Source organism: Lichenostomus cassidix, chromosome 9 (genome assembly GCF_008360975.1).
Source record: "Lichenostomus cassidix isolate B80296 chromosome 9, HeHo_3.0, whole genome shotgun sequence".
NCBI lineage: Eukaryota > Metazoa > Chordata > Aves > Passeriformes > Meliphagidae > Lichenostomus > Lichenostomus cassidix.
Window position 1 is genome coordinate 14132686 of NC_139490.1, and position 27193 is coordinate 14159878.

The 27193-nt window shown below is 43.1% G+C and overlaps 2 protein-coding genes across 7 annotated transcripts in view; both read right to left on the reverse strand.

Annotated features, from left to right (window-relative positions):
- Positions 1-948: 948 nt before the first annotated feature.
- CHST2 (carbohydrate sulfotransferase 2) lies at positions 949-4362 on the reverse strand. Its single transcript, XM_085069500.1, has one exon. The coding sequence runs from the start codon at positions 4085-4087 to the stop codon at positions 2798-2800; it is 1290 nt and encodes a 429-aa protein (XP_084925626.1). The 5' UTR covers positions 4088-4362; the 3' UTR covers positions 949-2797.
- An 11324-nt stretch (positions 4363-15686) lies between these two features.
- U2SURP (U2 snRNP associated SURP domain containing) overlaps positions 15687-27193 on the reverse strand; it is a 54297-nt gene continuing 42790 nt past the window's right edge. For all 6 annotated transcript variants that reach the window (XM_085069504.1, XM_085069507.1, XM_085069506.1 and 3 more), the window contains 4 exons: positions 20984-21094; positions 18444-18562; positions 17474-17650; positions 15687-16200 (listed from right to left, as the gene is read on the reverse strand). In XM_085069504.1, coding sequence (XP_084925630.1) covers positions 16062-16200; positions 17474-17650; positions 18444-18562; positions 20984-21094 — 546 coding nt within the window. In that variant the 3' untranslated portion in view covers positions 15687-16061. The remainder of the gene's footprint in view (positions 16201-17473; positions 17651-18443; positions 18563-20983; positions 21095-27193) is intronic.

The window sequence follows — 27193 nt, forward strand, 5'->3', positions numbered from 1 at the left end:
TAGGTGGAGCTCAAATTATGGACCAGATTCAGATGCTGTAACTCTACTGGCAGTGTTTGTATCAGGAAAGTGAAGCAGATGCTTGCAATGCACCATTATTAGAAGAGCAGCAAGTGCTCTCTCAAAATGGCATGATAAGCTTTTTAATATAATTAGAATCCAAAGGAGATTTTTGGAAGCTAAGTCAATTGGACTCATCTGTTTCACACTCCCAGAGGGAATCAATTCCTGTTTACTTTACTCATCCTGAAAACTTTTCCTAAAAAAGACCAAGGAATTCTGCACACAGAAATGCCCGTGCTTCAGCTCCCAAAATTCAAAGAGCTTTTGCTGTAGCGTGCTGTGGTGAAAAACCCCATGTAGAGAGCTCAGCAAAGTTCCCTAGTGAGGGCAGCAGGAGCCGAGGCAGTGGCAGTGTCCCAGCCTGGCAGGGAGCTGGGCTGGCATTCCCGTGGGCAGCTCCAGAGGGGCTCCCGGCTGCCACCACCCCAGCCTGCCCACAGCAGGGCCGGTGCAGCACACACAGGCAGTGCAGTGGGAGCAGGCAGCTTCACAAAGCAGGCATGGAGAACAAGCAGGCACCGTGCTCTACAAGCAGGTCAGATTTTCAAGCACTGCCCCAGGACGTACCAACCAAAGAAAATAAAAACCCCAGCAGGCACAGCCCAAAGCCAAACATCCAAAATCCACTCAGCATTGCATCAAACATGTACAGTGGTAACACAAAACACCTCGTTCCACAACAAAACAAGTACCTTCATCTGTATTTTAAATACCAAATTAACTATCCTTTCCATTTCTAGCACTGCTGTCTGGAATCTGGGAATACATCCTAACTGGCCAATTAAAAGATATCCCATTGCTAGATTTTTTGTCATTTCACTGATGGTGAAAAGGAGCTGAGGGAATCAACATGTAATGCAGTCATTCAGCAAGTGTATAGGCAACTTTATGCAATAATCTTTTAACTAGTTTATTAAATGTGTTTCCTTTTCAGAATAAATTCAACATCTAATGCCAAAATTTCATCAAGAACTCAAAAGCTTCGTAGCCAGTTATCAGCTGTTTAACTTAAGAGTTACAAGAAATAGACATATTAGACATCACTAAAATTTTCACACACATACACCCACACATACACGCACACTTATCAGCATCCTGTTTATATTAATTTATTTTCACAAATCAATTTCCTTTATGCTACTCATACTCTTCACATTTTCTGAAGGCACAACACCCAAATAGGCAATGTAAAATGTACTTCCTGTAGAAAAGTCTGTAGTCTCCTAAGAGAACGGTTTGGCAAAACCACATTTGTTTAAAAACTCAAGTTCCAAAATGAGCCTTCAAAGAGCAGCAGAGAACACCAAGATTAAAAACTACTTAGGGTGTCTGCACTTTTCATATGCAACACACCATTTAACCTTTAATAAATCAGGACTTTTTCCAAGAAATTACAAAAGCAGAAGTAGTAAAATCTCTTTTTGTTTGTTTTTTTTTTTTAATCATCAAGTTTTAACGATGGGACAGACTCTAGGCAGAGCTCCCAGAAAGAGCCAGACCACCATCTGGCTCCATCACAGAGCAATGACAATTCGCAGGCAATGAGTCTCCAACCAGCGCTCGGAAATCAAACGCTGGGCTGGCTCCATAAAAGCTCTATTACAGCCATGAACACACAGCTGTACATTTCCTCCCTCTTCATACATAAATATACCCTCAGACACAGACAAAGGGAAAAAATAAATTATCTTATGCATTTTTCTATGCTTCCCTGCTATGCCTGTTACCAATCAATGTCAAGAAATATCTTACATATCTTATGTTTTGTTAGCACTATAGAATATATATAATATATACAATTTTATTTTTGTTTTCACACATGCTACTGTTTCCAGTATGATAAATGTCTTTTTAAATCCTGCATTTCTTGTCACGCTGTAGATCCACTTCTATTTGACAGTGACTCCTGGACATACATGTCAAGACAAAAATAAATACTGCTGTGATGGCAAACGTTTTAAAACTCTTAGGACGCTAATACAGTGGCACTTGAAAGACTTTTTAAATACAACAAAAAAGACAATAGTTAAATAGAAACCTGCTTTGACACAGCCATAAAACCTGCGCTACACTTGTGAGATCTGTATTTGTTTCTGCAAGAGCAGCTCGTAATCTTTGAACACGTCAAATGTTGCACTCCAGCCCTTCACCCATACCCTTTAAGAAGTCCACGTTGTTATTTTAAGCAAGCATCCCCTCCAGCTGTACATAAGCAACACTATTTCCCAAACAATTGAGGTAATTATAAAAATGAATATCATTTATTATTTTTTTTTATTACTAACAGGTCTGAACATTTGCTTTCATACAAAAGTCTGATTTTCAGCATTATGTTTTCCAAGGGCATCCCCTCCGCACCAAGGGAGATAAAGATGTGTTAGGAATTGTGCAAGAGTTTTTGTTACCATCTTCAAACCCACAAGAACTTCATGAACACGATTTTGGTACAGAATAACTGCCTGGCATTTTAGAGAAGGAGGAAGGGGCTTTACACATATTTTCAGTTCCACTTCATTTTTTTTTTTAAATCGCATCTAACCCAATGCAAGGGGTGGGTAAAAAAAAAAAAAAAAAAAAAAAAAAAAAAAAAAAAAAAAAAAAGAAAGAAAAAAAGAAATAAAGAAATCCTCACATTACTGTATGTTACCCTTCAGCAGTCTTTGAAGGAAATCGGAAACCAGGTTGCCTTTCCCGGCTCCCTCCCTGCCCGGGGCTCAGCCACCCCGCTGCCCCGTCACAGCCGCGGCTTCCTGAGCAACGTTCTGCTGAGGTCCTTCACCTCCTCGGGGCTGCCGACCCGCTCGTAGCCCAGCAGTGCCATGGGCTGGTGGCAGTACTCCTCGACCTGCTTGATCTGCTGGTAGCTGAGCGCAGTCCTCCAGGCACTCAGCGCCTGGGTGGCGTTCCTAGCCGACACCACGAACGGCTTGGAGGAGTAGCCGGGGCCGCTGGTCATGTTGAGGGCGAACTTCTCCATCTCCGGGCTGACCGCCAGGTTCACGAAGCCGTACACCTGCCGCAGGGTCTTGATGGGCTCCACCACCAGGTCCTCGTAGCGCACGGCCATGTAGTTGCCCTGGAGCCAGTCGGGGGGGTGCAGAGCAGTCTGCAGGGTCTTGGCCATGCTGCTGCAGATCACCTCCATGGCACCCAGGGCATGGTAGTCCGAGCCGCCCCCCGCCTCCTTCTTCCCGCCCAGCTTGTGGCCAGCATCAAGGAAGGGCATGCGGTGGATGTGGGGGTCCCGGCTCCTCACCACCTGCAGGCTCTCCCGGATGAGGCCGTGCCGGGACTTGATGCGGGAGCTGGCGACGGCGCGGGGGTCCCGCACCAGATGGATGACTTTGAGGTCCAGGGTCGGGTCCCGCATGAGCGGGGCGAGAACGGCCAGGTCGAAGACGCGCACGCCCTTGATGACCAGCGTGCGGTACTTGTGGCATTCCTCCTGGAAGCGGCTGAGGCGCTGCGGGGGACACTTCTTGCACACCCGGTCGTCCACCATGCCCACCACCTCCTTGCGGTAGGCCGGGCAGAGGGGCGAGGAGCAGATGACCTTGTTGGTGGCCGCCCCGAAGATGCCGAGCGTGGTGAGGTTCTTGCCGGCGCCCGCCGTGCTGTAGAGCTGGAAGACGGAGAGGTCGCATCGGTACAGGGAGCTCAGCATGTCGCGGGCCGCCCCTTGCAGCGAGACGGCGTCACCGGGGTACAGCTTCTGCCAGACGTGCCACACCGGCTCGTAGAGGAAAAAGACCTCGGGGTTCTGGTTGAAGAGCTCTCCGAAGAAGGACGAGCCCGAGCGCCAGGTGGTGAAGACATAGACCAGCTGCCGCCGGGCGCCCGCCGGGCCGCGGCTCCCGGCCGGTGGCGGCGGCGGCGGGGGCTGGTGGCGGGGGGCTGCCGGGTGCTCCCCGCAGCGCCGCGGCTCCCGCCGCCACTTGTACTCCAGCAGGTTGAGCGCGGCGAGCAGCAGCAGCAGCGCGTAGCCCAGGCACAGCGCCAGCGCCTTCCGCCGGCACACTTTCATGCTGGGCGGCGGCGGGGCCAACTGTTGCTCAGCGCCCCGGCGCCCCGGGGCCCGCGGCGGGCAGCAGGGCGCGCCGCCCCCGGCGCCGTCTCCCGGCCGGCCCCCCGCGCCCGGCCCGCATAGCGCAGCCGCCGCGACGGCCCCGCCGCCGCCGCCCCCGCCCCCGCCGCTGCCCTACTTAGCGGCGGCGCGGCCGCCCGCCCGCTCCGCGCTTCTCCCGCGCCGCCATCGCCGAGCGGCCGCGGGTGCCGCCGCAGCGCAGCTCACGGCGGCCGCCGGGCCAGGCGGCGCCGCGCTCCGCTCCGCCCCACGGCGCGGGGCGGCAGCGAGGGGCGGGCGGGGGCTGCACCGCCCCGCCGGAGCGCATCGCATCGCATCGCCGCCCGCCCCGCGCCGCTCCCCGCCCCGCCCCCGCCGCGCCGGGAGAGCTCCGGTGCCGCCGCCGCCACCGAGGGGCGGCTCCGACCGGCGGCTCCCGCCCCGCGCTCGCCATTGGCGGCCCCGCCGCCCGGCCTCGGTCTGCAGCGCTCCTCCCGCTCCGCCCGGCCGCCTCCGGAGAGAGCCCGGACCGATCGGTACCGGTACCGGCCCCGCACCGCCGGAGTGCGGCGGGAGGCTTCTAGGAGCAGCTCTCTGCCGAGGCGCTTCCGTCAGCCCTGCCCCGCGGGAGGCTCCTCAGCGGGTACTCTGCGGACAGCGGAGCTGCGCCGGTAACGGGAAAACAGGAGGGGAAATAAACCCTGAACGGCCTGAGAGGGGTCCGGGCCCAGCCCCGCCGCCCTCAGCTCGGTCTGTGCAGAAACTCGGAGTTCTTAGACGTTCTCCAAAAACATTTTAAAAACGCCCTCAGACTGGATCTTCCTGACAGAGCTCAGCACGAATCGATCCGCCCGCAGTTCTTCACAATGTTTTAATAGCCGCTGCCCGGGCACCGGGCGGCCCTTCGGTAGGGCCTGGCCGGCGTGCGGTGCTGCCCGAACCCAGCGGGGCCTCCTCCCGCCCCGGCGCCTCTCCCTCCCCGGCCCCGCTCCCGCCCAGAGCGGCCCTTCTCCCGCTCCAGCCCTTCTCCTGCCCGGCTCCGCTCCCGCCCCGGCCCCGCTGCTGCCTTGGCCCCTCTCCCGCCCAGAGCTGCCTCTCTCCCGCCCCGGCCCCGCTCCCGCCGCCCGCCCACGCCTGCCGATGTCCGGCCATGGCCCCGAAACTCCCTGTCCCAGCTGGGAACCAAAACGGGCAGGGCTTTCTCCTGGCTTCTGTGTCCTGGAGGCACGGCGCTGTGTGAAGGGCAGTGTGGGCAGTGGGGCAGCCACGGGCAGCACCGGTGCTTTAGAGACTCCCACGTCCCCGAAAGGCGCCTGAACCCGGCACGGGGTGGCAGGTCCCGAGTGGACAGCGCATTTGTGGGACACAGGCTGCCCGATGGGCTTCCGGCAATGCCCAGGCTCTGCTATCTGCTACGATAAGCATTGTCTCAGCGGTTTCTCCCTTCCCCGACGGAGCTCGGAGCACTGACAGGCTGCTCACGAGTTACAGAAGCCGTTTGCTACGCTCCTGTCCATTGCTTTCTCTACCCAGCAGCTCTCGCACCAGTGCAGCCTCTCCCACCATGCACAGGATACCCACGGCCCTCCTCCCAGGGCTGCACCTGCCTCAGAGCAGTCCCTCCACAACACATGACACTAATGAGGTTTTCCTGGAACGTTTATTAACAGCACGGATCTGACACGACAGCAAAAGCTTTTACAGTCGGAGTGGATAAAGCACAAATTCATCACGCAGTGTGTCTTGCCTGGTAGCACAGTTTAATAAAGGCAAGAAATCAGTACAAGAGGGTGTAAGAGCTAAATGTGTAAGAAATCTTCATCTTCCTTATCAAATAATTCTCCCACATTTTCTACAGGGATATTAACAGCCAAGCTCCCTTTCTGGAAAAGCTTCTAAGCCCCTTCCAGCCTCAAAGTGAAGGGTAAGATGTGTAGGGGGAGGGCTCCTCTCTTCCCTGCTTGCTCCTCCGAGCCTTGTCAGGGCAGGGTGGCAGCGGGACAGGAGCAGGGAGAGGAGCAGGGAGCTCCCCTGGTGTGAGACACCAGTGCCACCCACACGCCGCTGTCCCGGCTGCAACACAGCCACCAAACCACACAGGCCGGCTCACGAGCTGCCAGTGACGCTGGTGGCAGTGCTAAAATGTCACTGTGACTTTTCATACAGAAGTAATTTGGTAATAGCAGACTTTAAATAGCCACTAAATATTCAAGAAAAAGTCTCTATTTCAGCAAAAGTGAGGGGGAAGGGGAAGCCATTTTTTTACCCCACAGAGCTCCAGAGGAAGTCTTTAAAGCCACATTGTGTACAAATTATTGTATCTAGTTGGCAAAATGAATGTGAAGTTAAAACCTGATAAGCTCAAAACGATTGACTTGTAACTTTTGAAACACAGTATTTAAGGTATAATAACAAACCTCTGGAGCATCTTGTAGCATAAATGTCTGGCAGTTATTTTATGCTTTAGTTCTAATCCGTGAGTTCTTCACATACAACAAGTCTTCTGCTTATATCCTTTCATAAATGTTCACATCAAATATTTATTTGGCTTTCCATGCTCATTACAGATGAAGTAACCATCACCTAGCTAAAGCAGAAACGTTTCTTTTTTATTCTGGAATGGTCTGTAGTAGCATCAATTAGTCTATATTAGATGATGAATGACAACAGCAGTGCTGAGACTGGAGTTCATAAAGCAGTATCTCCAGCCACTATTGTTCTGCAGCACTAATGCAATAAAGGACAGAGACTACAGGGAGCAAAACCAATTCATAGCAGTGAAAAATCATTAAAATAGCATGAAGTTCAAATTAATCCCTTCTTTCCATTTCACTTGGTTGCAGAGAGATATGAAGTTTTCTGCAATAAGCTACAATGCCAGCTCCAGTTCTTACACCATTTAAAATTTAGCAAGTAACAAATAAAGATAAGCAAACATGAACTGCAGGTATAACATTTGAAATGCTAAAACTAATCAGTAAACCCAAACATTAAAAGCTGTAATTGGATTCTGCACCTTCCCTGCTGTTACACAGTGGTTACATCTCTCTGAATCAGTGAGTGCACAAGTACTGACAGCAGTGCTGCCTTCATCAAACTGCTCCACAAGGAAAACCCAGGGCCCAGCAGCTCTTTAATTCGACCTACACACTGCAAAATAGAGTCTTATTTTTCAGCACTGGAGCAACGTAGGTATTTATGCCGTGCAGGTGGATCCAAGTACCCACGCAGAACACAACTGCAATCAATCAGGTGTAGTGCAGCTGCTTTATCTGATCTTCCCAGAAGTTTCAAACCTGGTAGTCAGGTTACCACTTTGAATAACTCAGTATCAATGAATATTGAATAAGTTTATACGGAAAAGATTTATGCAACCAACTTTCATAAGTTTGGAGCTTTTTTGTTTGGTTTTTAAAAATCATCTATATGCTTGTTGCAAAGTATTACAAACATATAGGGCAAAGAACACAATAAGAAGTGGCAAGAGGCACAGAAAGTGTGTGAAAGAGGAACATTCTGCAGCTGAACAAATACAGCTTTCACAAATTTATTCAGATATTTCAGTGTACATTTTACACCCCCTATTTTACTTCATGTCAGTCTATTTTAGGCTCACTAATTTCAGTATACTAGATCACCCATCTCAAATAAGAAAAAGTTTCTTTTCTTCAAAAAGTAAAATTCATCATCAAAGAAATAAAATTCAAAGAAGTAGGGTGGCTGAATTTCCTTCAAACTCTGCAGCCAGCAATATGTAAAGTGAGGGATAAGTAACTGCAATTAAAATGCTCCAATTTAAACTATGAGGAAAAAAAACCCTTTCCATTCAATGCTTAAATATTTTATGTTGCAGTTTAGTATTTTATATTTAGAAACTATGTTTATGAATTTTACATGTAATATTTAGGCAGCCCAAATCCTGACTAGCTGAGTTTCTTCCTTCCTCAAAGTGATAGTGCCCCAGTCAGAATTCTCCAATATTCTCCCCACATCACTTCATTTAGGCAATGGGGCTGAAAAAGTTTTCACCCTTACTGGATCACTTCCCAACTTTGTATTTTTTCATGCTTTAAGATTTGCCTTTCTCATATTCACAAGGATGCAATGAGCACAAGGGGAAGTTTTTCCTGAAGTCAAACTTCAGCAAGATTTTATCTTCTATAACAAATTAGAAGATTGAGATTTATGCTGTTATATACCTAGCATGAGCTAAGTTCTGGGTGCTGATTAAATACTGCTGTATCTAGCCTAATATATTTAGGATAAACGGAGACCCTGAATTTCTCAAACACTGCCCAAAAGTGAGATTCTTAAAACTAAAGCACAAGTTATAGACCACAAATTGTGAACAAAATTTATATAAAATTGAGTAGCTCTCAAAACTTGGGAAGCCTATGAATTTGTTTAAGATTGTATTTTAGTATCACCACTGGAGATGGGTGAGAAGAATCCATAGAGCAGCATTTAGAATTGCAGGTGTTTGTATTTTGCACCCTTCCTTTCAGTATTGTGTATAATGCCTTAACAGCACATTCAACATGTCCTGCAGCAGTGGCAGCTGATTTCTCTCAAAACACACTTTTTGCAGTAATGTTGAATCCTTCAGCAGCCACTCCATTAAGTGATGGCTGCAGCATTCTGCTTTCTAAAGTATCATTTTCTCTTGGATGTTCCTTCTGAACTGTGCCTGCAGAAGCAGCTGGCAAGGACTGAAATTAAAGCAGCTACTCATAAACCAGAAATACAAAGCCAAGTGGACACCCTGTCTGTTACAAGCTGTTCCATTCCCCCCCCCCAGTTTCTCTTTTATATTCACTTCCAGTTGCACAGGTGACATTTTCAATAAACTTAATTTCAATAAATATTTATAAATATTTGTTTGTGCAGCTGAAGGAATTCCAAAACTTTGCAAATGCCCTGGGGACACTGCAGTGTAGATTAATCTCTATTTGACTTTTATTAAAATTAGAAATCTTTTTTTGGCTGTTGTGTAACTGGTTCAAGTTCTAAAGGAAATTAAGAGATTCTACTTTTACAACCATGTACCTTTAAAACAATGGGCAATGCACTGTTTCCCATCCAAGCTTCCCAAGGCAGAAGCCACTCAATGCTGCCTTGGATCTAAGCACTCAGACGATGGAGCAAAATAGCCAGGCTTCATTTGACTACAGATTGGACAAATTTAAATCCCAGGGAAGAGAAAAATTCAAACACAAAGCTTTGGACCAAAAGAGTGAGAATTCAGTTTCTCACATGAGTAACATATAACGTGATATGAATGACCATCTAGGAAGGTTCTTGAAATGAATCCATTGCATTTCTTCAAAACTCACAGAGTAACATAAATCACTCACTATTACTCTTGAAAATCCCCAAGACTTGAGAACAAGAGACTCATTACCTGTACCTTTATTACAAACTTTTTCTTTTTTTTTAAAATCTAATGCAATTACCATCTGTAATAACAGAGGATGAGAATCTCCAGCCCCTTAGTTCACACAATGGACAGAATTCAATCCCAGTATCATGTCAATAAAGTTTATTGCCAATTCTTTTCCAGAATTTGCCCAAGGCAAAAGTCTCCATTCAGTTAATGAGCAGACATTTCTTTTCTCAAAACACAGGGAAGATAACCTGACTGCCAGGGAAAAAAAATAAATCACCATCAATCCAAGAGATGCAGATTTCGCGATGAAAATGCCCATTATCAGCTGTAATGGAAACCTTAATAATACCATAATAAGTTCAGAAGATTCATCTCCACCCTCCTGAGTTTCTATTTGCAACACTGTGGTCGATGTTTGCTCTAGCAGGATCTAGCAAGTGAACACATCTGACTAAATCATTCCTGAAACACCAGAGGTTTACCTCTTTAGCATGGCTCAAAAAAGATGAAAAACTGGTTTCTACTCCCAGTGATGGCTTTGGTGATGATTCTGATTGCTGATAATGATCCTGGAAGTTCAATCCTGAGTACAGGCTGCTCTATGTTCCACAAATCCAAACTGCATGCATCAATTCCACCCTCCTCGTCCCACGCCAGCTAAATTTTAAAACAAGAACAGTTTGTCATACAGAGTTAAGAAATTCTGCCAGGTTAAATCTTTCCGTGACAGATTTCTGAGAGCTTTACACAGACTTTATGCTTACCCTTTTTCTTTGCTCACCTCTCTACAGGCACAGTTACCAGACACAAGCTCTAATCTCAGACCTAGGTCCAGCCTCAGGAGGCCAAGAAACAGACTCAGGAAACAGGTTCAACTTGCTTGCAGGCAGCCTCTTAACAAGGTCTTGAACAGCCAAACTGATGGTCTGTATTTAAGGCAAACAGCTACAGCAAGTTTCCCAGTCCACACAAGAGTAAAAATAGAGCAAGGTCCAGAGACATCAAAACATCCCGTGTTTAGGAACTCTGAGCTCTAAGCAAAGATTGTCAGTAACTGCGACTTGTAATCTATCCCAAAGGAATACTCCAGGTTCTAACAGCAAGAGCTCATATCCCAGCATGAGGTCTCTTTCCTCTTTTTCATCTTTCACAGATCTTGCAGGACCTAACTTAGTTTGGAGGCATTTTTCTCCTCTCAGGTTTGAGTGCTGTGTTCAAGTGTCACTGGAGCAAAGGGGAAAAGGAGAGAGGCACAAGCCTGTAAGAGCTCACTGCTGCTAAGAGATGGCCCTGGTTCTGCATGCTCTTCCTGCCCTGCACCCCACAGCCCTGCCCACCCTGTGCCCACACCCCCTTTCCAGAAGGAAAGCTGTCGAAAAAGGCAGCAGAAAGGATGTAAGAGAACAAGAGGCACAAGTAAGGCTGGAACAGGACCTGAACCCCAGAGCAGCATCAAGGTGTGACACTGGCCCAGCCAGAGCACTCAGCATCCATCCCGCTACAGCACTGCCCAGGCCCCACTGCCCACTGCCCTCCCTGCAAACTGCTGCCAGTGCTCACACGCTGCCCATCATCTCCCTGTCCAAGCAGCAGTCCCAGCTGGGAGCTTTCTTTGTTCAAGAGAGAATTATACAGACAACTACAGAGTGACCAGCCCATGCCTCATTAATGAGTTAGAGGAGCAGAGAGGTCACTGTTGACAGAGGAACAGCAGCAGCCATTAGGGTTGGACAACACAGGCAGAACAGCACTGAGCACAGAAGAGCTGGCAAGGCCAAGGAACTGTTCATGTGTAACAGACACGAACACTACCCTCTTCCAGGTTAAAAATAAAACCATTTCTGGATATCAGCAAACTGACACTTTTATTGTTGCCATGTCAATTGGAAAATTTTCTGATAAAATACAAACTCAAAAGCAAGTAAGACAGAAAAGTCCATGTGAAGCTACCATTTCCTCTTTAAATAACCACAAACAGAAAACTTTCCAGCTTATGACAGTTACACTGTAGAACATCCCAGCACAAGATCAGACATCAGAAGTGGCAAATGGCACAGGCTCACCCATGAAAGGCAACACTGGACTGACAGAAGCAGGTGGAGGAAAAAATAGTATCCAATTGTTTAAGATTTCTGTATCCTACTGAGGAAAGAGATTTGGACAGAATTAAATTAGCATTTTGGTTATGGTCCTTACAAGAATGGCCTACAAATTGAGGAGCAGCAGCTCCAGAAGCAGCAAGAACCACCAAAGCACTGTAAGTCTTGCAACGGCACATGCAGCAATGAGAAAAAGACATTTTAAAATACTACTATGAGCTGTTTTAATAAAATACAAGTTTATGACCTCAGCAGCCTTATTTAGAAAAGTGAACTGATAAAATTTCCAGACTGACAATATCGGGTTTGTAATTTGATAAATCTCATTCTACTGAGCAGCTTGATTTATACTGAACAGTTCATGATTATAAGAGAAGTGTAAAATTCTCATCTAGGTTATTCCACTGTTGCCATCTTCACCTCTAGAGAATTCATGGTAAATATTCAGGGTAGACCCACAATAGCTGAGAACCTCCCACCCCAAATTCCTCACACAGCTGTACAAAAGCACAGCAAGCTCTTTATCTAAACACTACCAAGTTCAGACCTTAGTCCATCTGCAGCAATACAGCAATGCTTCTCATCTTTATTTATTCAAAGCATTAATTCCACTAAAGCACTGTAAATGCCTGTGGAGGAAAACCCCACAAGCAAGCTGCCTCAAGTGATTAGAGAGTCAAAACAGATTTCCCATTTGTGGCTGATCTTACTTTTCTCATCCCAAGATTTTGTTTTTTAAGGTGTTATACCAACTCTTCACTCTCATCTCACCAGGACAGATGAACTCACATCAGCAAGAGTTGCAATTCTAAACACATGCTTTGGAAAACATGATTGATGTTACCCTTCTTCCCAAGTGGTTGTTGGTTCTTACACTTCAAAACCTGCAAGAGGGACGTGGGGGAAACCACATGCACGTGCACAGTGCCTGAATCATAACCTGACATTGATGTTCAGAAACCAACTCCTCCTTAAACAGTATTACAAAAACTACATGCAGCTGCTGTGCAGGGAAGTCACAGGAAGTCAGTTTAAAAAAGGCAGTTCAAATACAAACTCTTCTGTAACACTGGGGAAGATTTTAATCGTTGGAAGGAGACTCTATGCACTACATAGCTTTGTGCACCAGGACAGGGCCCACAGGTCAGGGCTGAGCCTGAGCAAGCCTTGTGGAGACACTCGGGCCAGGAGTGGCTCAGAGGAGATGCCCCTGCAGCTGTGTCCCTTGAAGGCCTTCCCACAACCATGGGGATGTCCTGAGTGTAGAGTAGGCTTCACTAAAGCTTATCAGAATGGCAGCATCTAGCACGGATCTGGGAATATCCCACAGACATTCCCTTTCCAAGGTGCCCCCACACCGTTTCAGGCTGCATGAGGACTCTCAGCCATGGCAGAACTGGGCTGTACAAGCTACACTCAGTTTCTCTGCCTTGGACAAGCCTAGACACTGAACATTTCCCTCTGATACTCCTAAGGCAGGGCAGGAAAATTCAGAGGAGCCTGTTACCCACTCACGTCTGCGCCCTCCCAAAGTGAGGAGCTGGATGTGCACACACTGAGGAGTCTCAGAGCATAATGGGCTTCCTCTACAACCACAGAAACCACTGGGAGACATGGGACCAACACCTCCCCAGGTCACGACTTTATTTCACAAGGACTCATCTGAATGCTACTTCCTGAATCCTAGGATCAATTATTTCCATCATCACGTTCAGCATTTCACCCCAAAAGGCTGCAGAAACACAAGTCACACAGTAACGGCACACTGCCACTGTACCTTGTCACTGCAACGTGACCTAAAGAAAAATAAATTTCACAAGCAGCCTAATTTTATGTCTTCAGTAATTGTTTGCACCTTTTACAAAAGATTTGTTTCCAGATGCCATCTCCTTTTCCTTTTTCTTTGTCAAAAAGCCAAGTTACAAACAGAACTATAAAGGCAGGAGGAAATTAGGACTAAGTAGGATCAAAAGATACTCTTTTCTACAGGGCAAAAAACCCCAGGCAGCCCAGTTAAGGATACAGATCTTAACTGCTATTAAGAGACTACTGGGTAAGAACAGCTGTTTTACAGCCCAGGACACAAAGCGAAGAACAAGAGGTATGAAGATGGCATTCAGAGAATAGATACTGAAAAACGCACTGCATAATAGAGCGGTTTCAAAATAAAACCTAATGGGTGTGCTCCCTTAGCTCTCTTGGTACTTAGCTTAAGCTTTCTATAATCACTGATGAGAATTTTATAAAAACTGAAATGAAAATTAATTATTGAAAAGTACCTGAAATGCTAAGTGATTTTTTACCCTGAGGGTTTTTAGCTATTAAATGAAATATACAATTGATTCTGCAGATAAAATACTCTTGTGGCAAAGCATCTTTAGTCTCACTTGACCCAGAACACTGACATTTATCACTCCTCCATTTATAAACAGCTATAAGACAAAAGTAATGAAGAAGTTAATTGGATCTGAAGTGATCATCTTCCCACTGCAGTTAGGATTCTCCCTGTCCCCAGCTGATTTTAGTACCTACTTTTCTCTCTAGAAAGCCTCATCAAGTCTGTGCCAGGTGTGAATACACAGCATTTAAGAAAAAATACATTGGTTTCTAAGTTCAGCAACCAAAATCTGTGCTGAATCCTATCCTGAAACACCTTATGTTACAGGGAGAAAGAAAAATACAAAAAATAAACTCTGCATCTTTCTAAAACAAATTCTTCATAATGTATTACAAAGAGATAAAAGGCATATTCTTTTCTCATTATCAATGTATCTAATCAATATTCATTCTAAGTCTTCACAGTATGCATGCATTTTCCATATTTTCGGTGTTGCAGGTCACCTCACAGTTCTCATTAGCAAAGAGAATTCTCCACTTAGTTCTTACATATGTAACAATTTATATAATCTTATAACAATGTCTCTCATCAAGAAAAAAGAGAAAATATGTCTTTTTTTTCATTTTTATTTTTTTCTTTTCTTTTTTTTTAATAAGACCTTTTAGATCCTGCTTCAGGCAGTGCTGCCAGTGAGGCTATTTACATGTCTGACAGAAGATTTTCCCCAGCACATTTACAAATCTCTACCTGTGTGAAGCCTGTGGATACACCAATGTAACAGCAGGCAATCATCTAGCACTCTGTGCCTGCAGTTAAGCACAGTTTTTGCTTAGACAAACAGTTCACAAGAGGCCAGACCCCTTTTGATTTTATGTTTTTATTACAATCTCCCCACACCTCCAATTATAAACACTGAACCCTCCCTCCAATTATAAACACTGAACCCTCCCCATTTCTCATCCCTTCCTCTCTCCCACCCACAGAAAGGTTGCACGGTAAGGTGATGCAATTTAAAGCCACATCAATGCCTAGCACACAGAACAGGTTTGGAGAAGGGAAAGCCTAACATGAAAAAAAAAATTAAACAGCCTCTTGAATTAAAAATATTAATAAATACGTAATAAAATTTAATTTTCCCCATCTTGAAGAATTTCCACAACAGAGGAATAAATTCAATAAAATAATGTAAAAGCTGTCCTTCTGGAGTAAAAATCAGTTATAAAAAACAAGAGTGTGCTGTAGGTTGCAATTATCATAGCTATACTTAAGAAATCACAGAGCCTGAGGGTTGCTGTCCTTTTTGTGTTCCCCATGTGTGCCACAAAGTGGCTTGTTACTGAGACATCACATATATGCTACACACATCCCCCCAGAGGATGTGTCTTTGCAGAGGCCCTTTTTAAAAAACCAACAAAAACATTACTGTGGCGTTATACATATTCCCTGTGATTAAAATGGAGAAACAGGAAGCAAAGATTTACCTGTAAAGCTTATCAGGGTAGGTACCAGACTGTTCAACTCTTCTTACAGGAAAATCCCACAGTAGGAAAGAAACTCCATCCACTGGATTCAGAAGGTGCTTTTATCTGGATAGTCAAAGCCAGTGAAAACAGGAACAGAGCCACACTCCACTGAACCATCCAAGCACCACAGTCTGTCTGAAATACACAGTACTTGCAAACAAACTGTGCACTCCCTTAGGGATCTGTATCACCAGTGGGGCAAGAAAACAACATCTTCATTTTCTCTTCAGATTTTATTTGAAATCTAATTCAAATTGTCAAAGCTACAAAAAGGGGGAACATTTGGGTTATTTCTGCTATGTCACAACATTCTAAAACAAAATATCACTACTGCCAGCAGATCAGTTACACACATTTCTGATGAAACTTCTAAACACAAAAATGTTTCTTTTGGGAAATAGTCACAATGAAGATATTTTGTACAATATAAAACAATGACAGGTCTACAGATGCCGGTACTCATGAGTATACACGTGCATTCACAAAAAAATAATCAGGAATGCTTTTTTGTTTTTAAACAGACTGTTCAGGCACAAAAACAAAACCGCATTTCCAGTAAGTGACAGCATCATAAAAAATATTAACATTGTCAGTGTTTGCTTTTCTTTGACTTCTTGTGAGATCTGTGAGGAGAACGGGACTGAGACCTGGATTTTTTCCCTGACTTTTTAGGGGATCTGGATCGTGATCTTCTCGATCTTTTGGGTGTCCTGGAGCCAGATGGCGACCTGCAAGAACAAAAAAAAGGTCTTATGTAAGATACCAACAGATAAAACCACCTCTTTCTGCAGTTATTTGTATTCATTTATTGAGCCAAACAAGGTAGAAAATATTTTCCCTAGTAAGGAAAGTAACAAAATGGTATCTTGTTTTTGAGAAAAAGGCCATTTTTGCATTATAAGGTTTTGAGAGTATTTTGGACTCAACTTCAGTGCTTAGAACTCACAGGAAAAGTAACACCAATTCATGTCCTTAAACCCACATCAGAAATTCACAGCCTTATACATAAGCCTCAACCACCTTGGCTCTTGTATTAATTGCAGCCTATGTCCATATAGAAATGACAAACTATGTTCAATTGTGTTACAGTGAAATGCTTTTGATTCTCATCAAACATGTTCAGATTGTGATGCAACCCCACAGAAAAAAATGGGCACTGAATAAATTTACTGTCAACTAACCCACACCTAACGTATTGATCTAATATAATGAAAATTGAATGAGCATCATACTAACTTTAAAAAAAAATCTCAAATACTTTTCTACTTTTATTGAAAATCCTTATTTATATAAGCACAAGAATACTGTAGATTTGTGCTATGATTTTCTCAACACCATCAAAAGAATTTTTCTCAGCATGACTGAGGAATTTTATATCAGTAAGACATTCTAAACCTCTAAAAGAAGTGCAAGGTGAACTTTCAAGTTTCAAGTTACAGCAGCATTAGTACAATAATAAAATTTCACCTCAAGTTTAACATTAACTAAAAACAAATATTTGTGTCAGAGTGGAGATTAGGAAATACCTAGTTCTGAAACAAAACCCCATAAGCAGTATCTAATTTTTTTCCTTAAAAAAACAAACTATGGGAGTGAGTAAGTTCATGTAACCTAATCATCAGTGGAAGGTTGCATAGTCACTGTAATTTGACAGGTTCTACAGAAGGGCTGTAGAAATTTTAGAAGGACTTACAGAAGATTGTCCTTTGAAAATAAAAAGCTAAGAAAGCAGAAAAGTGCTCTAGTTTAAAGCAGTGTTTCTTAAAATCACCAGTAACGAGGTAAACAAAAGCACAGCAGTGCAGAGTCTGGAGCTATCAGGGCAGGAGGCTGTGTACACTGCCAACCCCAGTGTCCAAAGATAGTAACGAGGAACAAGCATTACAGAGCACTGTGGGACAAAGTACCTGAGTATCAAACGTGCTCTGCTAAAACACACTCCCCAAACCCTCAACCAAACACAGCCACCAACTTCCTGAAACAGAGAAGATACCAGCTCACCTTTTGCCTTTTTTACTGACATCTCTGGGTGAGTCTTTGTGTGAGGAGCGGGAGCGGGAGCTCTCCTTGTGGGAGCGCTCGGAGCGCTCGGAGCGTTCCGATTTGGGCGACGGCGACTTGGCTCGGCGGCTGCCGCTGCTGCGGGATGGGCTGGGGGATGTGCTGTGCCGCCTTTTCCTGGGCAAGGGACAGCCACACACACACACACACACGAAGGGAAAACGTACAGTAAGAAAATCTGCTCCTTTCTGCATGCATTTTCCTTAGCCAATGTAGTGTCAAATATTTTCAAGTAATTAAAATATTGTAGGCTTTTTATTAGTAAAACAAAACAGTCAAGTTTAACATGTGCAACAGATTTTCTCTGCTTGAAAAAAAATTAAGGCCTCTGAGTCATTCTGTAGTGTAAAAACATTCTGTCACAGCTCCCTGAAAAGCAAGGCATTTTACCCCACCTACACTTAGAACCACAGCACAGTGTGGCTACGCAAGCATTGGAAGATCAGAGAGTATAATCAACTACCCCAAACCCAGCTGTTCAGAAGGATCTGCACTATGAGATGTGTAACATTTAAACCACATCGTATCATCTGTGGTCTGTCCTCAGGACACTTTTGTGACTAAGACACTGCAGGCAATTCACTCCTACAAGAGAGTTTACCCCGTTTGCAACTGGTCATCACTTCACCATGTTTCCCCAGGGCACAGATGAGCCAAAGGGCAACTCTGTTCAAAGGGGAAATGGTGCTTCACTTGGAGCAGGGTAAAAATGACAAATCCTTTAACATTTTGGAGTATGTTTTAATAGCCAAAGTGTGAGTTTTGTTTGTTTTTTTGTTTTGTTGGGTGGTTTTGTGTTTTCTTTTAAAATCAGATGCATGATACAAGGTAATTTCCAGGCGGCCATTGCATATACAAAGATGCTGTGAGGGTTTTCCTCCCATCCACTTTACCCCAAGGAGAGCCATACCTCTCTTTTCGTGTTGGTGTACATTCCTCCTTCTCCTTCTTATCTTTGGACCTGGTCTCAGACTTCTCCTTGTCCTTTTTGTCTCTGTCCCGTTCTCTTTCCATTTCTTTTTCTTTTTCCTAGATTATTAGATGCACTCATGATTTCAGATAAGGTGTGAGTAATTATTAGAAGCAATCAAGCTAATCACAAACAGCATAAAAGCACTGAGCACTGATGAACCCAGCACATGATCTGAACTAATGGTCACATCCTACCAGCACTTCAGCCCTTTCCTCCTGCTTGGTACACAGCACAAACATTTACTGGAACACAAACACTAATAAAAATGTGAGGGACGAGTGAGAAAACCAGAGTATCTAACTGGAAATGAACAGTCTTCAATGTTACAAATTTCAGGGAAATATTATAGCTGTAATAGATTTTCTAAACTAAATTAAACATGGAAGAATACCAGAATCCGCTTTCTACTTAAAACATATGCATTCATCCTCATTAATCCAGACTGAGAATTGATACACTCTCATAACTAGAAGCTCTCTAAAGACAAAACAAAAATACAAACAAGATTCTGCAATAACATCTACTCTGTCAAAACCAAACAACTATAGTCCATTTCTAGGTATCAACAGGACCATTTGGAAAGAAAAGATATACTCTGAGCACACCTAGTCTGTCTGTCAAATAGAAAATTAGTTATACAAAATAAACCTCACCAGCAAGTCTGATCTCACAGAGATCAGATTATTTAGTTTTTAGTACTGGCATTAAAAAAAATTCCTTCCATGGTAAAAAGTAAACAGACATTCCCTGCATACCCCATAAAGAAGATAACGAAGGGGTGATTTAGCTAAATGGAAGAAAGGGGGGATGGTGGAGCAAAAACAAAAAAACGAAAAAAAAAGTAGAGGGAGGGGAGGTAAGATAAGTGCAGGAAATACCAGAACATTTATACTCATCTGGTCTCACATTCTTTTTACAGGGAAGACTTAGCAGTAAAACTTGGAAGTGCTCCTTATCCTCACACCTACTCTTACAAATTGCTGTTAGGTATCTCTAAAATCACTGCACTCTCAAGATGTGCCTAGTTTATTTGATAGCATAACTAAGTGTTTCATCCTGATAAATAAGAACAAACACTATTTTAACTAGCTCTAAGTTTCTAGCTTCTAAACAATATACAATGCTGCTGGGAAATTACTCTTGGAAAGCTTATTGTAAGTTTGACAAAAAAGAATGACCAACCACCAAGTTCAAGGGAAATGTAATCAGAATCAGTATTACATTACTATTATAAAAACTAACTTTATTATGGCATTAAAGCAAAAGATTAAGTTATTCCCTTAACAACAGAATTACTATTGTTTTAAAGAATGGCTGTAATTATTATTAAATACTTCTTTCTTCCTTGAAAGTGAAAGAGACAATTATTAAAAATCCAAAATACTGTGAGCTGGTTGAACTAATTCAACACAAGACATTTAAAACGTTATCAGGGTTGTTATAATCAATTTCTGTTTATTTAAGCTACTGTCTCACTAAGCACTCTGTGCTTAATGTACAAATAATTTCTTTTATGGAAAACACCAAGAAAGTGGAAAGTTTTATGATACAACTACATTTAAAAAGAAAGTTACTTTAAAAAGTCTTATGAAGTCTTAACTGCTAATATCAACCTCCAGTGTGTACATCTCCCTCAGGGATCAGTTTACCTAATTTTTACAAGTCTTCAAGGTACTGTGAATTAATCAGATACTGAGCACCAAATAATAAAATAACAAGTGACAGAAAACCCCGGGTGGAAGCTGCTTATTTGTACTTAGCTTCCAAGGAACTGCATGGGTACCTAATTTCATCACTGATCTGTCAGGCTGTGAAACCAGATCGGAAAAGCAACTGTTACTTACCCTCTCACTAAACGCAATGTCCAAAGAGGTTATGTTTTTTCATCATGTTTCAAAGGTTTGAGATCACATAATATCACACATAAGGTGTTAACTTCTTAAACCTCTCTGACTTTATGGTCCAGAGAGGACTATTAAAAACGGTCCTGGTACAGAATTAGTCACATTTGGGTGAATGGATGAGCTGGAATTATTAAGGAAACTTAGACACTGGAGAAGCAGAAATATATGCTGCTAAAAACTATTCTCTCCCTTCCTTGAGAAACCTTTAGCACAACAGACCAATTACTAAAAGCAAAATGGAAAGTCTGATGAACACCTTCAACACTTCAACAGCTGTCCCTTTCCTTTCCCACACCCAACAGTTTGCTTCACGCAGTAGATCCAGAAAGTCTCTAAGGTTTCTATACACTCTATGATACCCAGCTGCACAGTGGGAAATACTACAGTATTTTGATTAAAAAAGGAGATTGTATGTATTCTGTATTCTGTGTTGGACCTAAACATGCAGTTTGACATTACAGTAGTATTTTAACAAGAACCATGTGCTGTTACGTTTAATGCCACCTTACATTTGATAAACTCAATAAAAGCCTATCACAAAATCAGAGGCAAACATAAAGAACAGTTTCTTACCCTCTGGAGCAGCTTGTCTCTATAGTGTTCAACCTGTTCCTGAAAACTCTGGCCTGGCTTCTTGGGTCTTTTCCCAGACTCTAACTCATCCTGAAACTTCATCACCTTAAGCTGTAAAAAAAATACTGACCATCAGATTATTTGGCTTACTAGTATCCAGTTAGGCAGGTGGCTGAAAATGAAATTTCCATGATTATTACAAACCTGTGTTCTTCATTGCTTCTATACAAGCTTGTGCACAGAGATACTAAATTTATTTAAACTGGATCAAAGTAACAAAACCGCACACTCATCTGCAGGCACCTGCAGTTGTTTACAGACATGGTGAGAACTAAAAATAGAGGGAATTTTTTTCTGTTATTCTACTAAATTCTGTTCCCATCATTAGTACATTGCACCCTTGTATTTCTCAGGTCGTTATCTGGGGTTTTTTTCTTTCAAAATGAAATCACTTACTGCACGTGTCAATATATTCTTTCAACTTCTCTTGTCTACTTCAAAGTTTCCTTTGGAAACTGCCTTTTTTTTCCATTTAACCCTAAATGTTAAAATCAAATGACTGACATAATTAGGACATAAGACAATGCATCTCCTCTTCAGGGTTGTTTGCACAGAGTGGCTGATTTGAAAGAACTGATTTTTACTAACATAATACTTTTTCATGTGCTAACAAGCTTAGCAACCAAATTCAGTTCCCAAGTGCTGCGTACCACTAAATTTGCTGCAGTATCCTCAACAGAGTCACAAAGTTAAGCAAATGTCAGAATTTTTCTATGTGTTCTTTTTTGTGAGTTGTTTTTTGGTTTGGGGCTGGGTTTTTTTTTGGTCTAGATGTAGCTGATTCGCATAAAGAAACTTCACTCCCATCTCTACCATTTGTCAATTCTTTATTCCTAGAGACATGTCCTTGCACAAACAATCCTTCAGTTTTCTGAAGGAGAAGGTGTCCCTTTTTTGGGCAAGAAGGGAAGAGCTTGGTAGTAATTCAGGTTGTATTTGTCAGCCCTCTTCCAAATGTTCATGCTCTGACCCTCCTGCACTTCCTGTTCCAATCCCAACACCATATATATCAGTAGCTTTTTCAAGTGCTAGAGGTTTTATTTTTAGCAAACACACAAAGTTGTTTTCTCTTTAAAAATATTTAATTCTTCCACACTGAAAACACAGAAAGGAAAAGACTTTTCAACTGTGTCCATTTTGATTATCTGAAAGGATTCTTATTCTCCAGGTCCTCAATTCCTTAATATGAAGTAGTCACAAAATCAAACTCTAAAGGCTTTTTCTTCCCTCTCAAAAATCCAGCAGACCAGATCTAATCAGCCCTTCCAATTACAGACAGAAAGGTATCACAAAAACAAATCACGAGTATGTTAAGAAACATAAAACCCAAGCAAGGATAACACTGTTTTGAACAGGATCCCCCTTTCCCCTCAGTTACACCACATTCTTCATTTTAGTCTCATATATAAGGGAACAACTTGCTTGGGGGGAAAAAAATTTAAAAAGCACACCACAGTAAATTTCTGTCACATGTTCTGCTTGCCTCCCTCACTTACAGAGCCTGCTCTACCTGCAGTTGAGCATTTTTTCTTACAATTCAGCCACTGGCAAACTGTCACCATCATTTATCACATAACACCTATGAAGACATGTTTTTCTTCTCCCCCCTTCAAACGCAGAGTTTCAAAGGCAGAAATATCTTTTGGAACCATATACTCAGTGTCACTGTGAACCAGCTGTTCTGGTAAGGAATCAGGATAGCATTCCCTACCACCCTGCAAACTCCAAGGTCATCAGTTGCTCAGCACATTCAGTGCCAAACAGGAGGAGTATAGAGGAGGCTCAGCTGATGCAGGAAGCTGTCATGTTATGAATATGCCCATAAGACTTTAACTTTGTTTTTCCAACTAAATAACCCAGACAATTGAAACAACAAAACAAACAAACAAAATCCCAAACCAACAGAACTCCACAAAAAATTTTCATCCTCATAAGATTTTATTTCTTTATATTTTTAGCTAACAAAACTGTGACAGTCTCTGTCTAACCATATTTTGAATGCAAGGAAACCTACGTCTAATAGCCCTAAGTAACCTGAGTGAAAATAAACTAGGAATCCAACCAACAGGCTTTACCTGATTTAATAAGCTAAACTGGAAGCAAAAAAATGCTGACATGCATGGCGCACAACCCACTGTTGGCAGGAAGTTTAAAATAGCAAGGGGAATTATTTGCATGTAACTTCTCCAGAAACTGTGGGTGGAATAGGGGGCTGAAGGTGGTCATTAGCAGGTGCCTCGAGAAGAGAGAAAAAAGGAATAGCCTACAGTATGGTAACACCTCATTTAACAACTCCCCAGAGTCCAGCTATGGCAGGATCATACAGTTTCCTGAGACAGCTGTGGTCTTTTACAGACCAGCCATGGATGGATCTCTCCTCCACGCAATCGCTGTATCTCCCTTTGAACCCATGTAAACCAACTCCTTTTAAAATATGCTGTGGGCAGAGGAAATGAGCTCTAGTACAGCCCCTGGAAAATGTGACTTAGTGTTACAAAGTGCTGAGATGGTATCAGCAGCTCACTACAGAAAGATCAGGCTCTTCCACCTTCCTTCTCCACTCCTGCACTCCAAGCACAGGGTCCCCCTTCCACCCTTCCCTTGCGCCAACTGCAGTGCTTGGCTGAGCCTTCCATAAACCAGATGCTCATCCTCCTCCCCAGCTTAAATCTTCCCTCCCTCAGTGAGATGTATTGGGTCAGGGCAAGAATGAGCAAGTGTTAAAGCTCACAGGATCAGGATGTTTCCTCACCCAGCAGAGGTGAGCAGTTAATCAGATCAGCTCATCCTACACTGTGATGTACAGAGGCTTTTGCTATTTGCTCTCATACATCATCACTGTAAACAGTGTTTTAAAAGAAAGTTCCAAAAACCACAAAAAAATTCTTTAAAAAATTCCACCACTCATAATTACTATTTGAACTTAGATGCTTGGTTACATCCCTTCACCATTTCACTGCTCATTGTATCCTGGCCATAGTGAACACTCTTCTCACGGTCTTTCCATGCAGAGTATGGGATGCTCATATTTCTATCACACAGTTCAAGATACTCCAGGAGAAAGAAATCCTTAATACTTAGGCTTAAATCTGCTTAAGCATATAATTGATGAATTTTGTAAGCATTTCACTTTGTAAATCTGCACTGAGATTGAATTAACATATTCTCATTGCATTGGTTATTCTATAACTATTCTTGTTCAACAGACAGGAACTGTTAAGCCTGCTGATTTTTTTAGGAATAAATACACTGACTTTTATCCAGACTACCCCTGAAGTCAGTAATATGCATGATAAAATGAAAGAGGAAAACCTTTTCAAATCCATGTGCTGTAACTTTGCAATAGTAATTCCTTAGAGCAGCCTCCCAGAGCAGAGTTTACAGTCTTCAGAGACTGCAATGCAGAAGTGTCAGGTATCACTGGAGTTGCTGTGAGCAATCCCTAGTTAATGCTCCAGCAGGATCACATTTCTCACTAACGCGAGGAGCTCTCTCCTGTGAGCTCAAGACAAACACTCCACAGCATTCCTCTTGTCTACTGGCTCTCACCTGAAGACTTCTTCCCTCTCTCCTTGAACTCATTTAAGCAGAGTTTAAAAGGATCAGCCTCTGCTAGAAGCTGAGGCCTTGATTACAGCCCACCTAGGAAGCGAGCAAGCTAAAGGAAAGGGTAATGTTTCTCTACCATGGCTCAGGGAAACCAAACCAGGCTGCTGCAAACCGAAGCTCTGCTTTTTCCACTTCGATACCAACAGGTGTGCTGGCAGTAGCCTCCCTTACTTAAAACTAATCTGCTTCCAAAAACTGTTCTTGGTTTTCTAATCTTCTGCTGATACTGTCTGAGTCCACGCACAGGGTATTCAGTGCAAAAAGGCTTTTTCACAAGCGGTTACTCCACAGTTACACAGCCTCTGAACTCAAGAGTGGCCAGGTTCAAACATAACTACTTTGAGATAAATTAGCTGCATGCTACATATTAGGATGAACAAGGAAGCTAACCACTAGATGCTTGATGAAAGACAGGAAGTTCTACTTGGTAAGGAATTGCACTCAAATGCAGACTAAGAGACAGGACAGACATCCAAACAAACCAAAGTGCTTTGGTTTTCTTTAGAACACTCTTGCCCCAACAATGGCTGTCACAAGTCCTGGATTTTGCCAGAAGCAGAGCAAAGTATTTCCTTGAAAGCTTGATTTTTCCAACAAGTCTATGAATACTGGAATTTCTGCAGCTACAACATTATCAACAACAGATGACAGATATACTGACACACACATGTGAAATATCCCTTCTGCCGTAACAGCCCTCTGGTATACTCAATCACACTCACAGGTTGCCAAGTGTCTTGGAGCTAGGCAATTCCTTGCTTTTGGCTTTGTGTAAAACAGAAATAGAGGCAAAGATTTAAAATAGACCAGACTCTTCTGAGTAGTCATCATCTTCAAAGAAACAACTGCTACAAATAGCGAAACTATTGGTTAAGCAAAAGCCAATTTGTCTCATCAATTTGTGGCTTTATTGTTATTATAAAGCCACAATCAGTAGGATATTTAGTAGGGTATCTTTATGCTGTTTCGCAGTAGCTTCAAATGAGCCAGCTACAGAAACCTCCACAGAATGCAAAAACCAAAGGGTTATATTGTTCTAGTGATGATTACAGACAGCTCCTGTGACCTGACAAACAAATAGTCAAAAGTTGAGTATTCTGCACACTAAGCATCATAATCCAGAGAAAGAAATATGGAAACTGCACGGAACTTCTTGACAAAGGCAACCACCTTTCCTTTGTGACATCCAGGAAAACTTCTTTGGCTCTTGGAAGAAATATAAATTGGACCTCAAATACCATGAGGGGGCAGGGGGTGTTTGGTGTGGAGTGTCTCTGTGCACAGGGCAGGGAGGTACTGACAGAGCACAGACACAGAGCAGTGTAACAGCACCCGACCTTGCCCCTCCTGCAGCTCGGAGTACCAGCAGAAAGGTTCCACAGCAACACTCCACACCATTCATCTCCTACCTCACTCAAACACTGCTCTGAGGTCTCAGGTGGCCAACACAAAAGTGAGTAAAGCCAGCTACTGAAACAGACTAAAATCCTGTTTGACCCTTTTGGAAGCACTGACATGTCTGGATTTGTGAAGAGCCGAGTGCCTCCTGCTGCAGATGAAGCCTGTGCTGTGCTTTTTGGAGTAGGATTATCAAATCTAGTGCAGCAAGGAGACAGAAGTAAGACACCTTAGAGAAAGGTCCAAAGAGGACTATGCTGCTTCATTTAGTCTGTGAGTACTTGTACACTCTAAGGGAACATGCTCAATGAACAATTTAAATAATAAAATTCCCATTTTTCTACCAGTTCATAGCACTAAGGTCTCTTTATAAAGAGGAATACACCTTTCTTTTAGATGTCCCATGGGGGAAGAAAGACACACACAGCACCATAAAGACCATTCTGAAATTTGAGTTACAATATAAGCAAAGTGCAAATCTTTCCATACTTGAAAAAAGTTGAGAAAATACTGTTCTTCTGAGTTACAGGAAAGTCTCTGCTCCTGCTAAGTTCTGGAAAGAACTCACACTTCAGAAGGGTTAACAGGGCTATGAGGGAAGGCAAACAAAAGGTTACTAACTTGCCTCCTCTGATGGCACCAGTCTGATGGTTGAGGCCAAAGCTTGTTTGTTACTTCACTTTCTCCTTCCAGCTAACAAGCTTAATTTACTAACTGTGCCAAGAGAAAGAATAGTTGTTTGTATTAATGAATTTCCAAAAAATGTGTGAAAAAATGTTTTTCAGCTTCCCTAGCAGTCACTGTGTAGCTAGGGAATAAGACTTCACCAACTTTTTTGCCAAATATTTTACACAACATTTTTTACAGTGCATGTTAGATTGCCCAATTATTAATGCTAGTAATCAGTTGGTTTTTCCCTCAGTTCCTTCCCTCAAATTTAATAATGGATGTGGGTTTTGGCAGGGATTGGGTACACACTAAGAAGAAACCGTGAGTGTGAATGCTTTGAAGTAGTACAGGGAGTACCTTCCTGTCAAAGACAAACTTGAGGAAAATTTTAAATACTCCTACATAGTGTCTGAAATGTTCTCAAAAAGGAAAGGAATTGTTTTCCTCTTCTGGCAATTCCAAAAAACCAAGAAA

What these genes read in the sequence shown, in the direction of transcription:
- CHST2 (XM_085069500.1), bottom strand. Translation starts at nt 4,087, where the DNA reads ATGAAAGTGTGCCGGCGGAAGGCGCTGGCGCTGTGCCTGGGCTACGCG.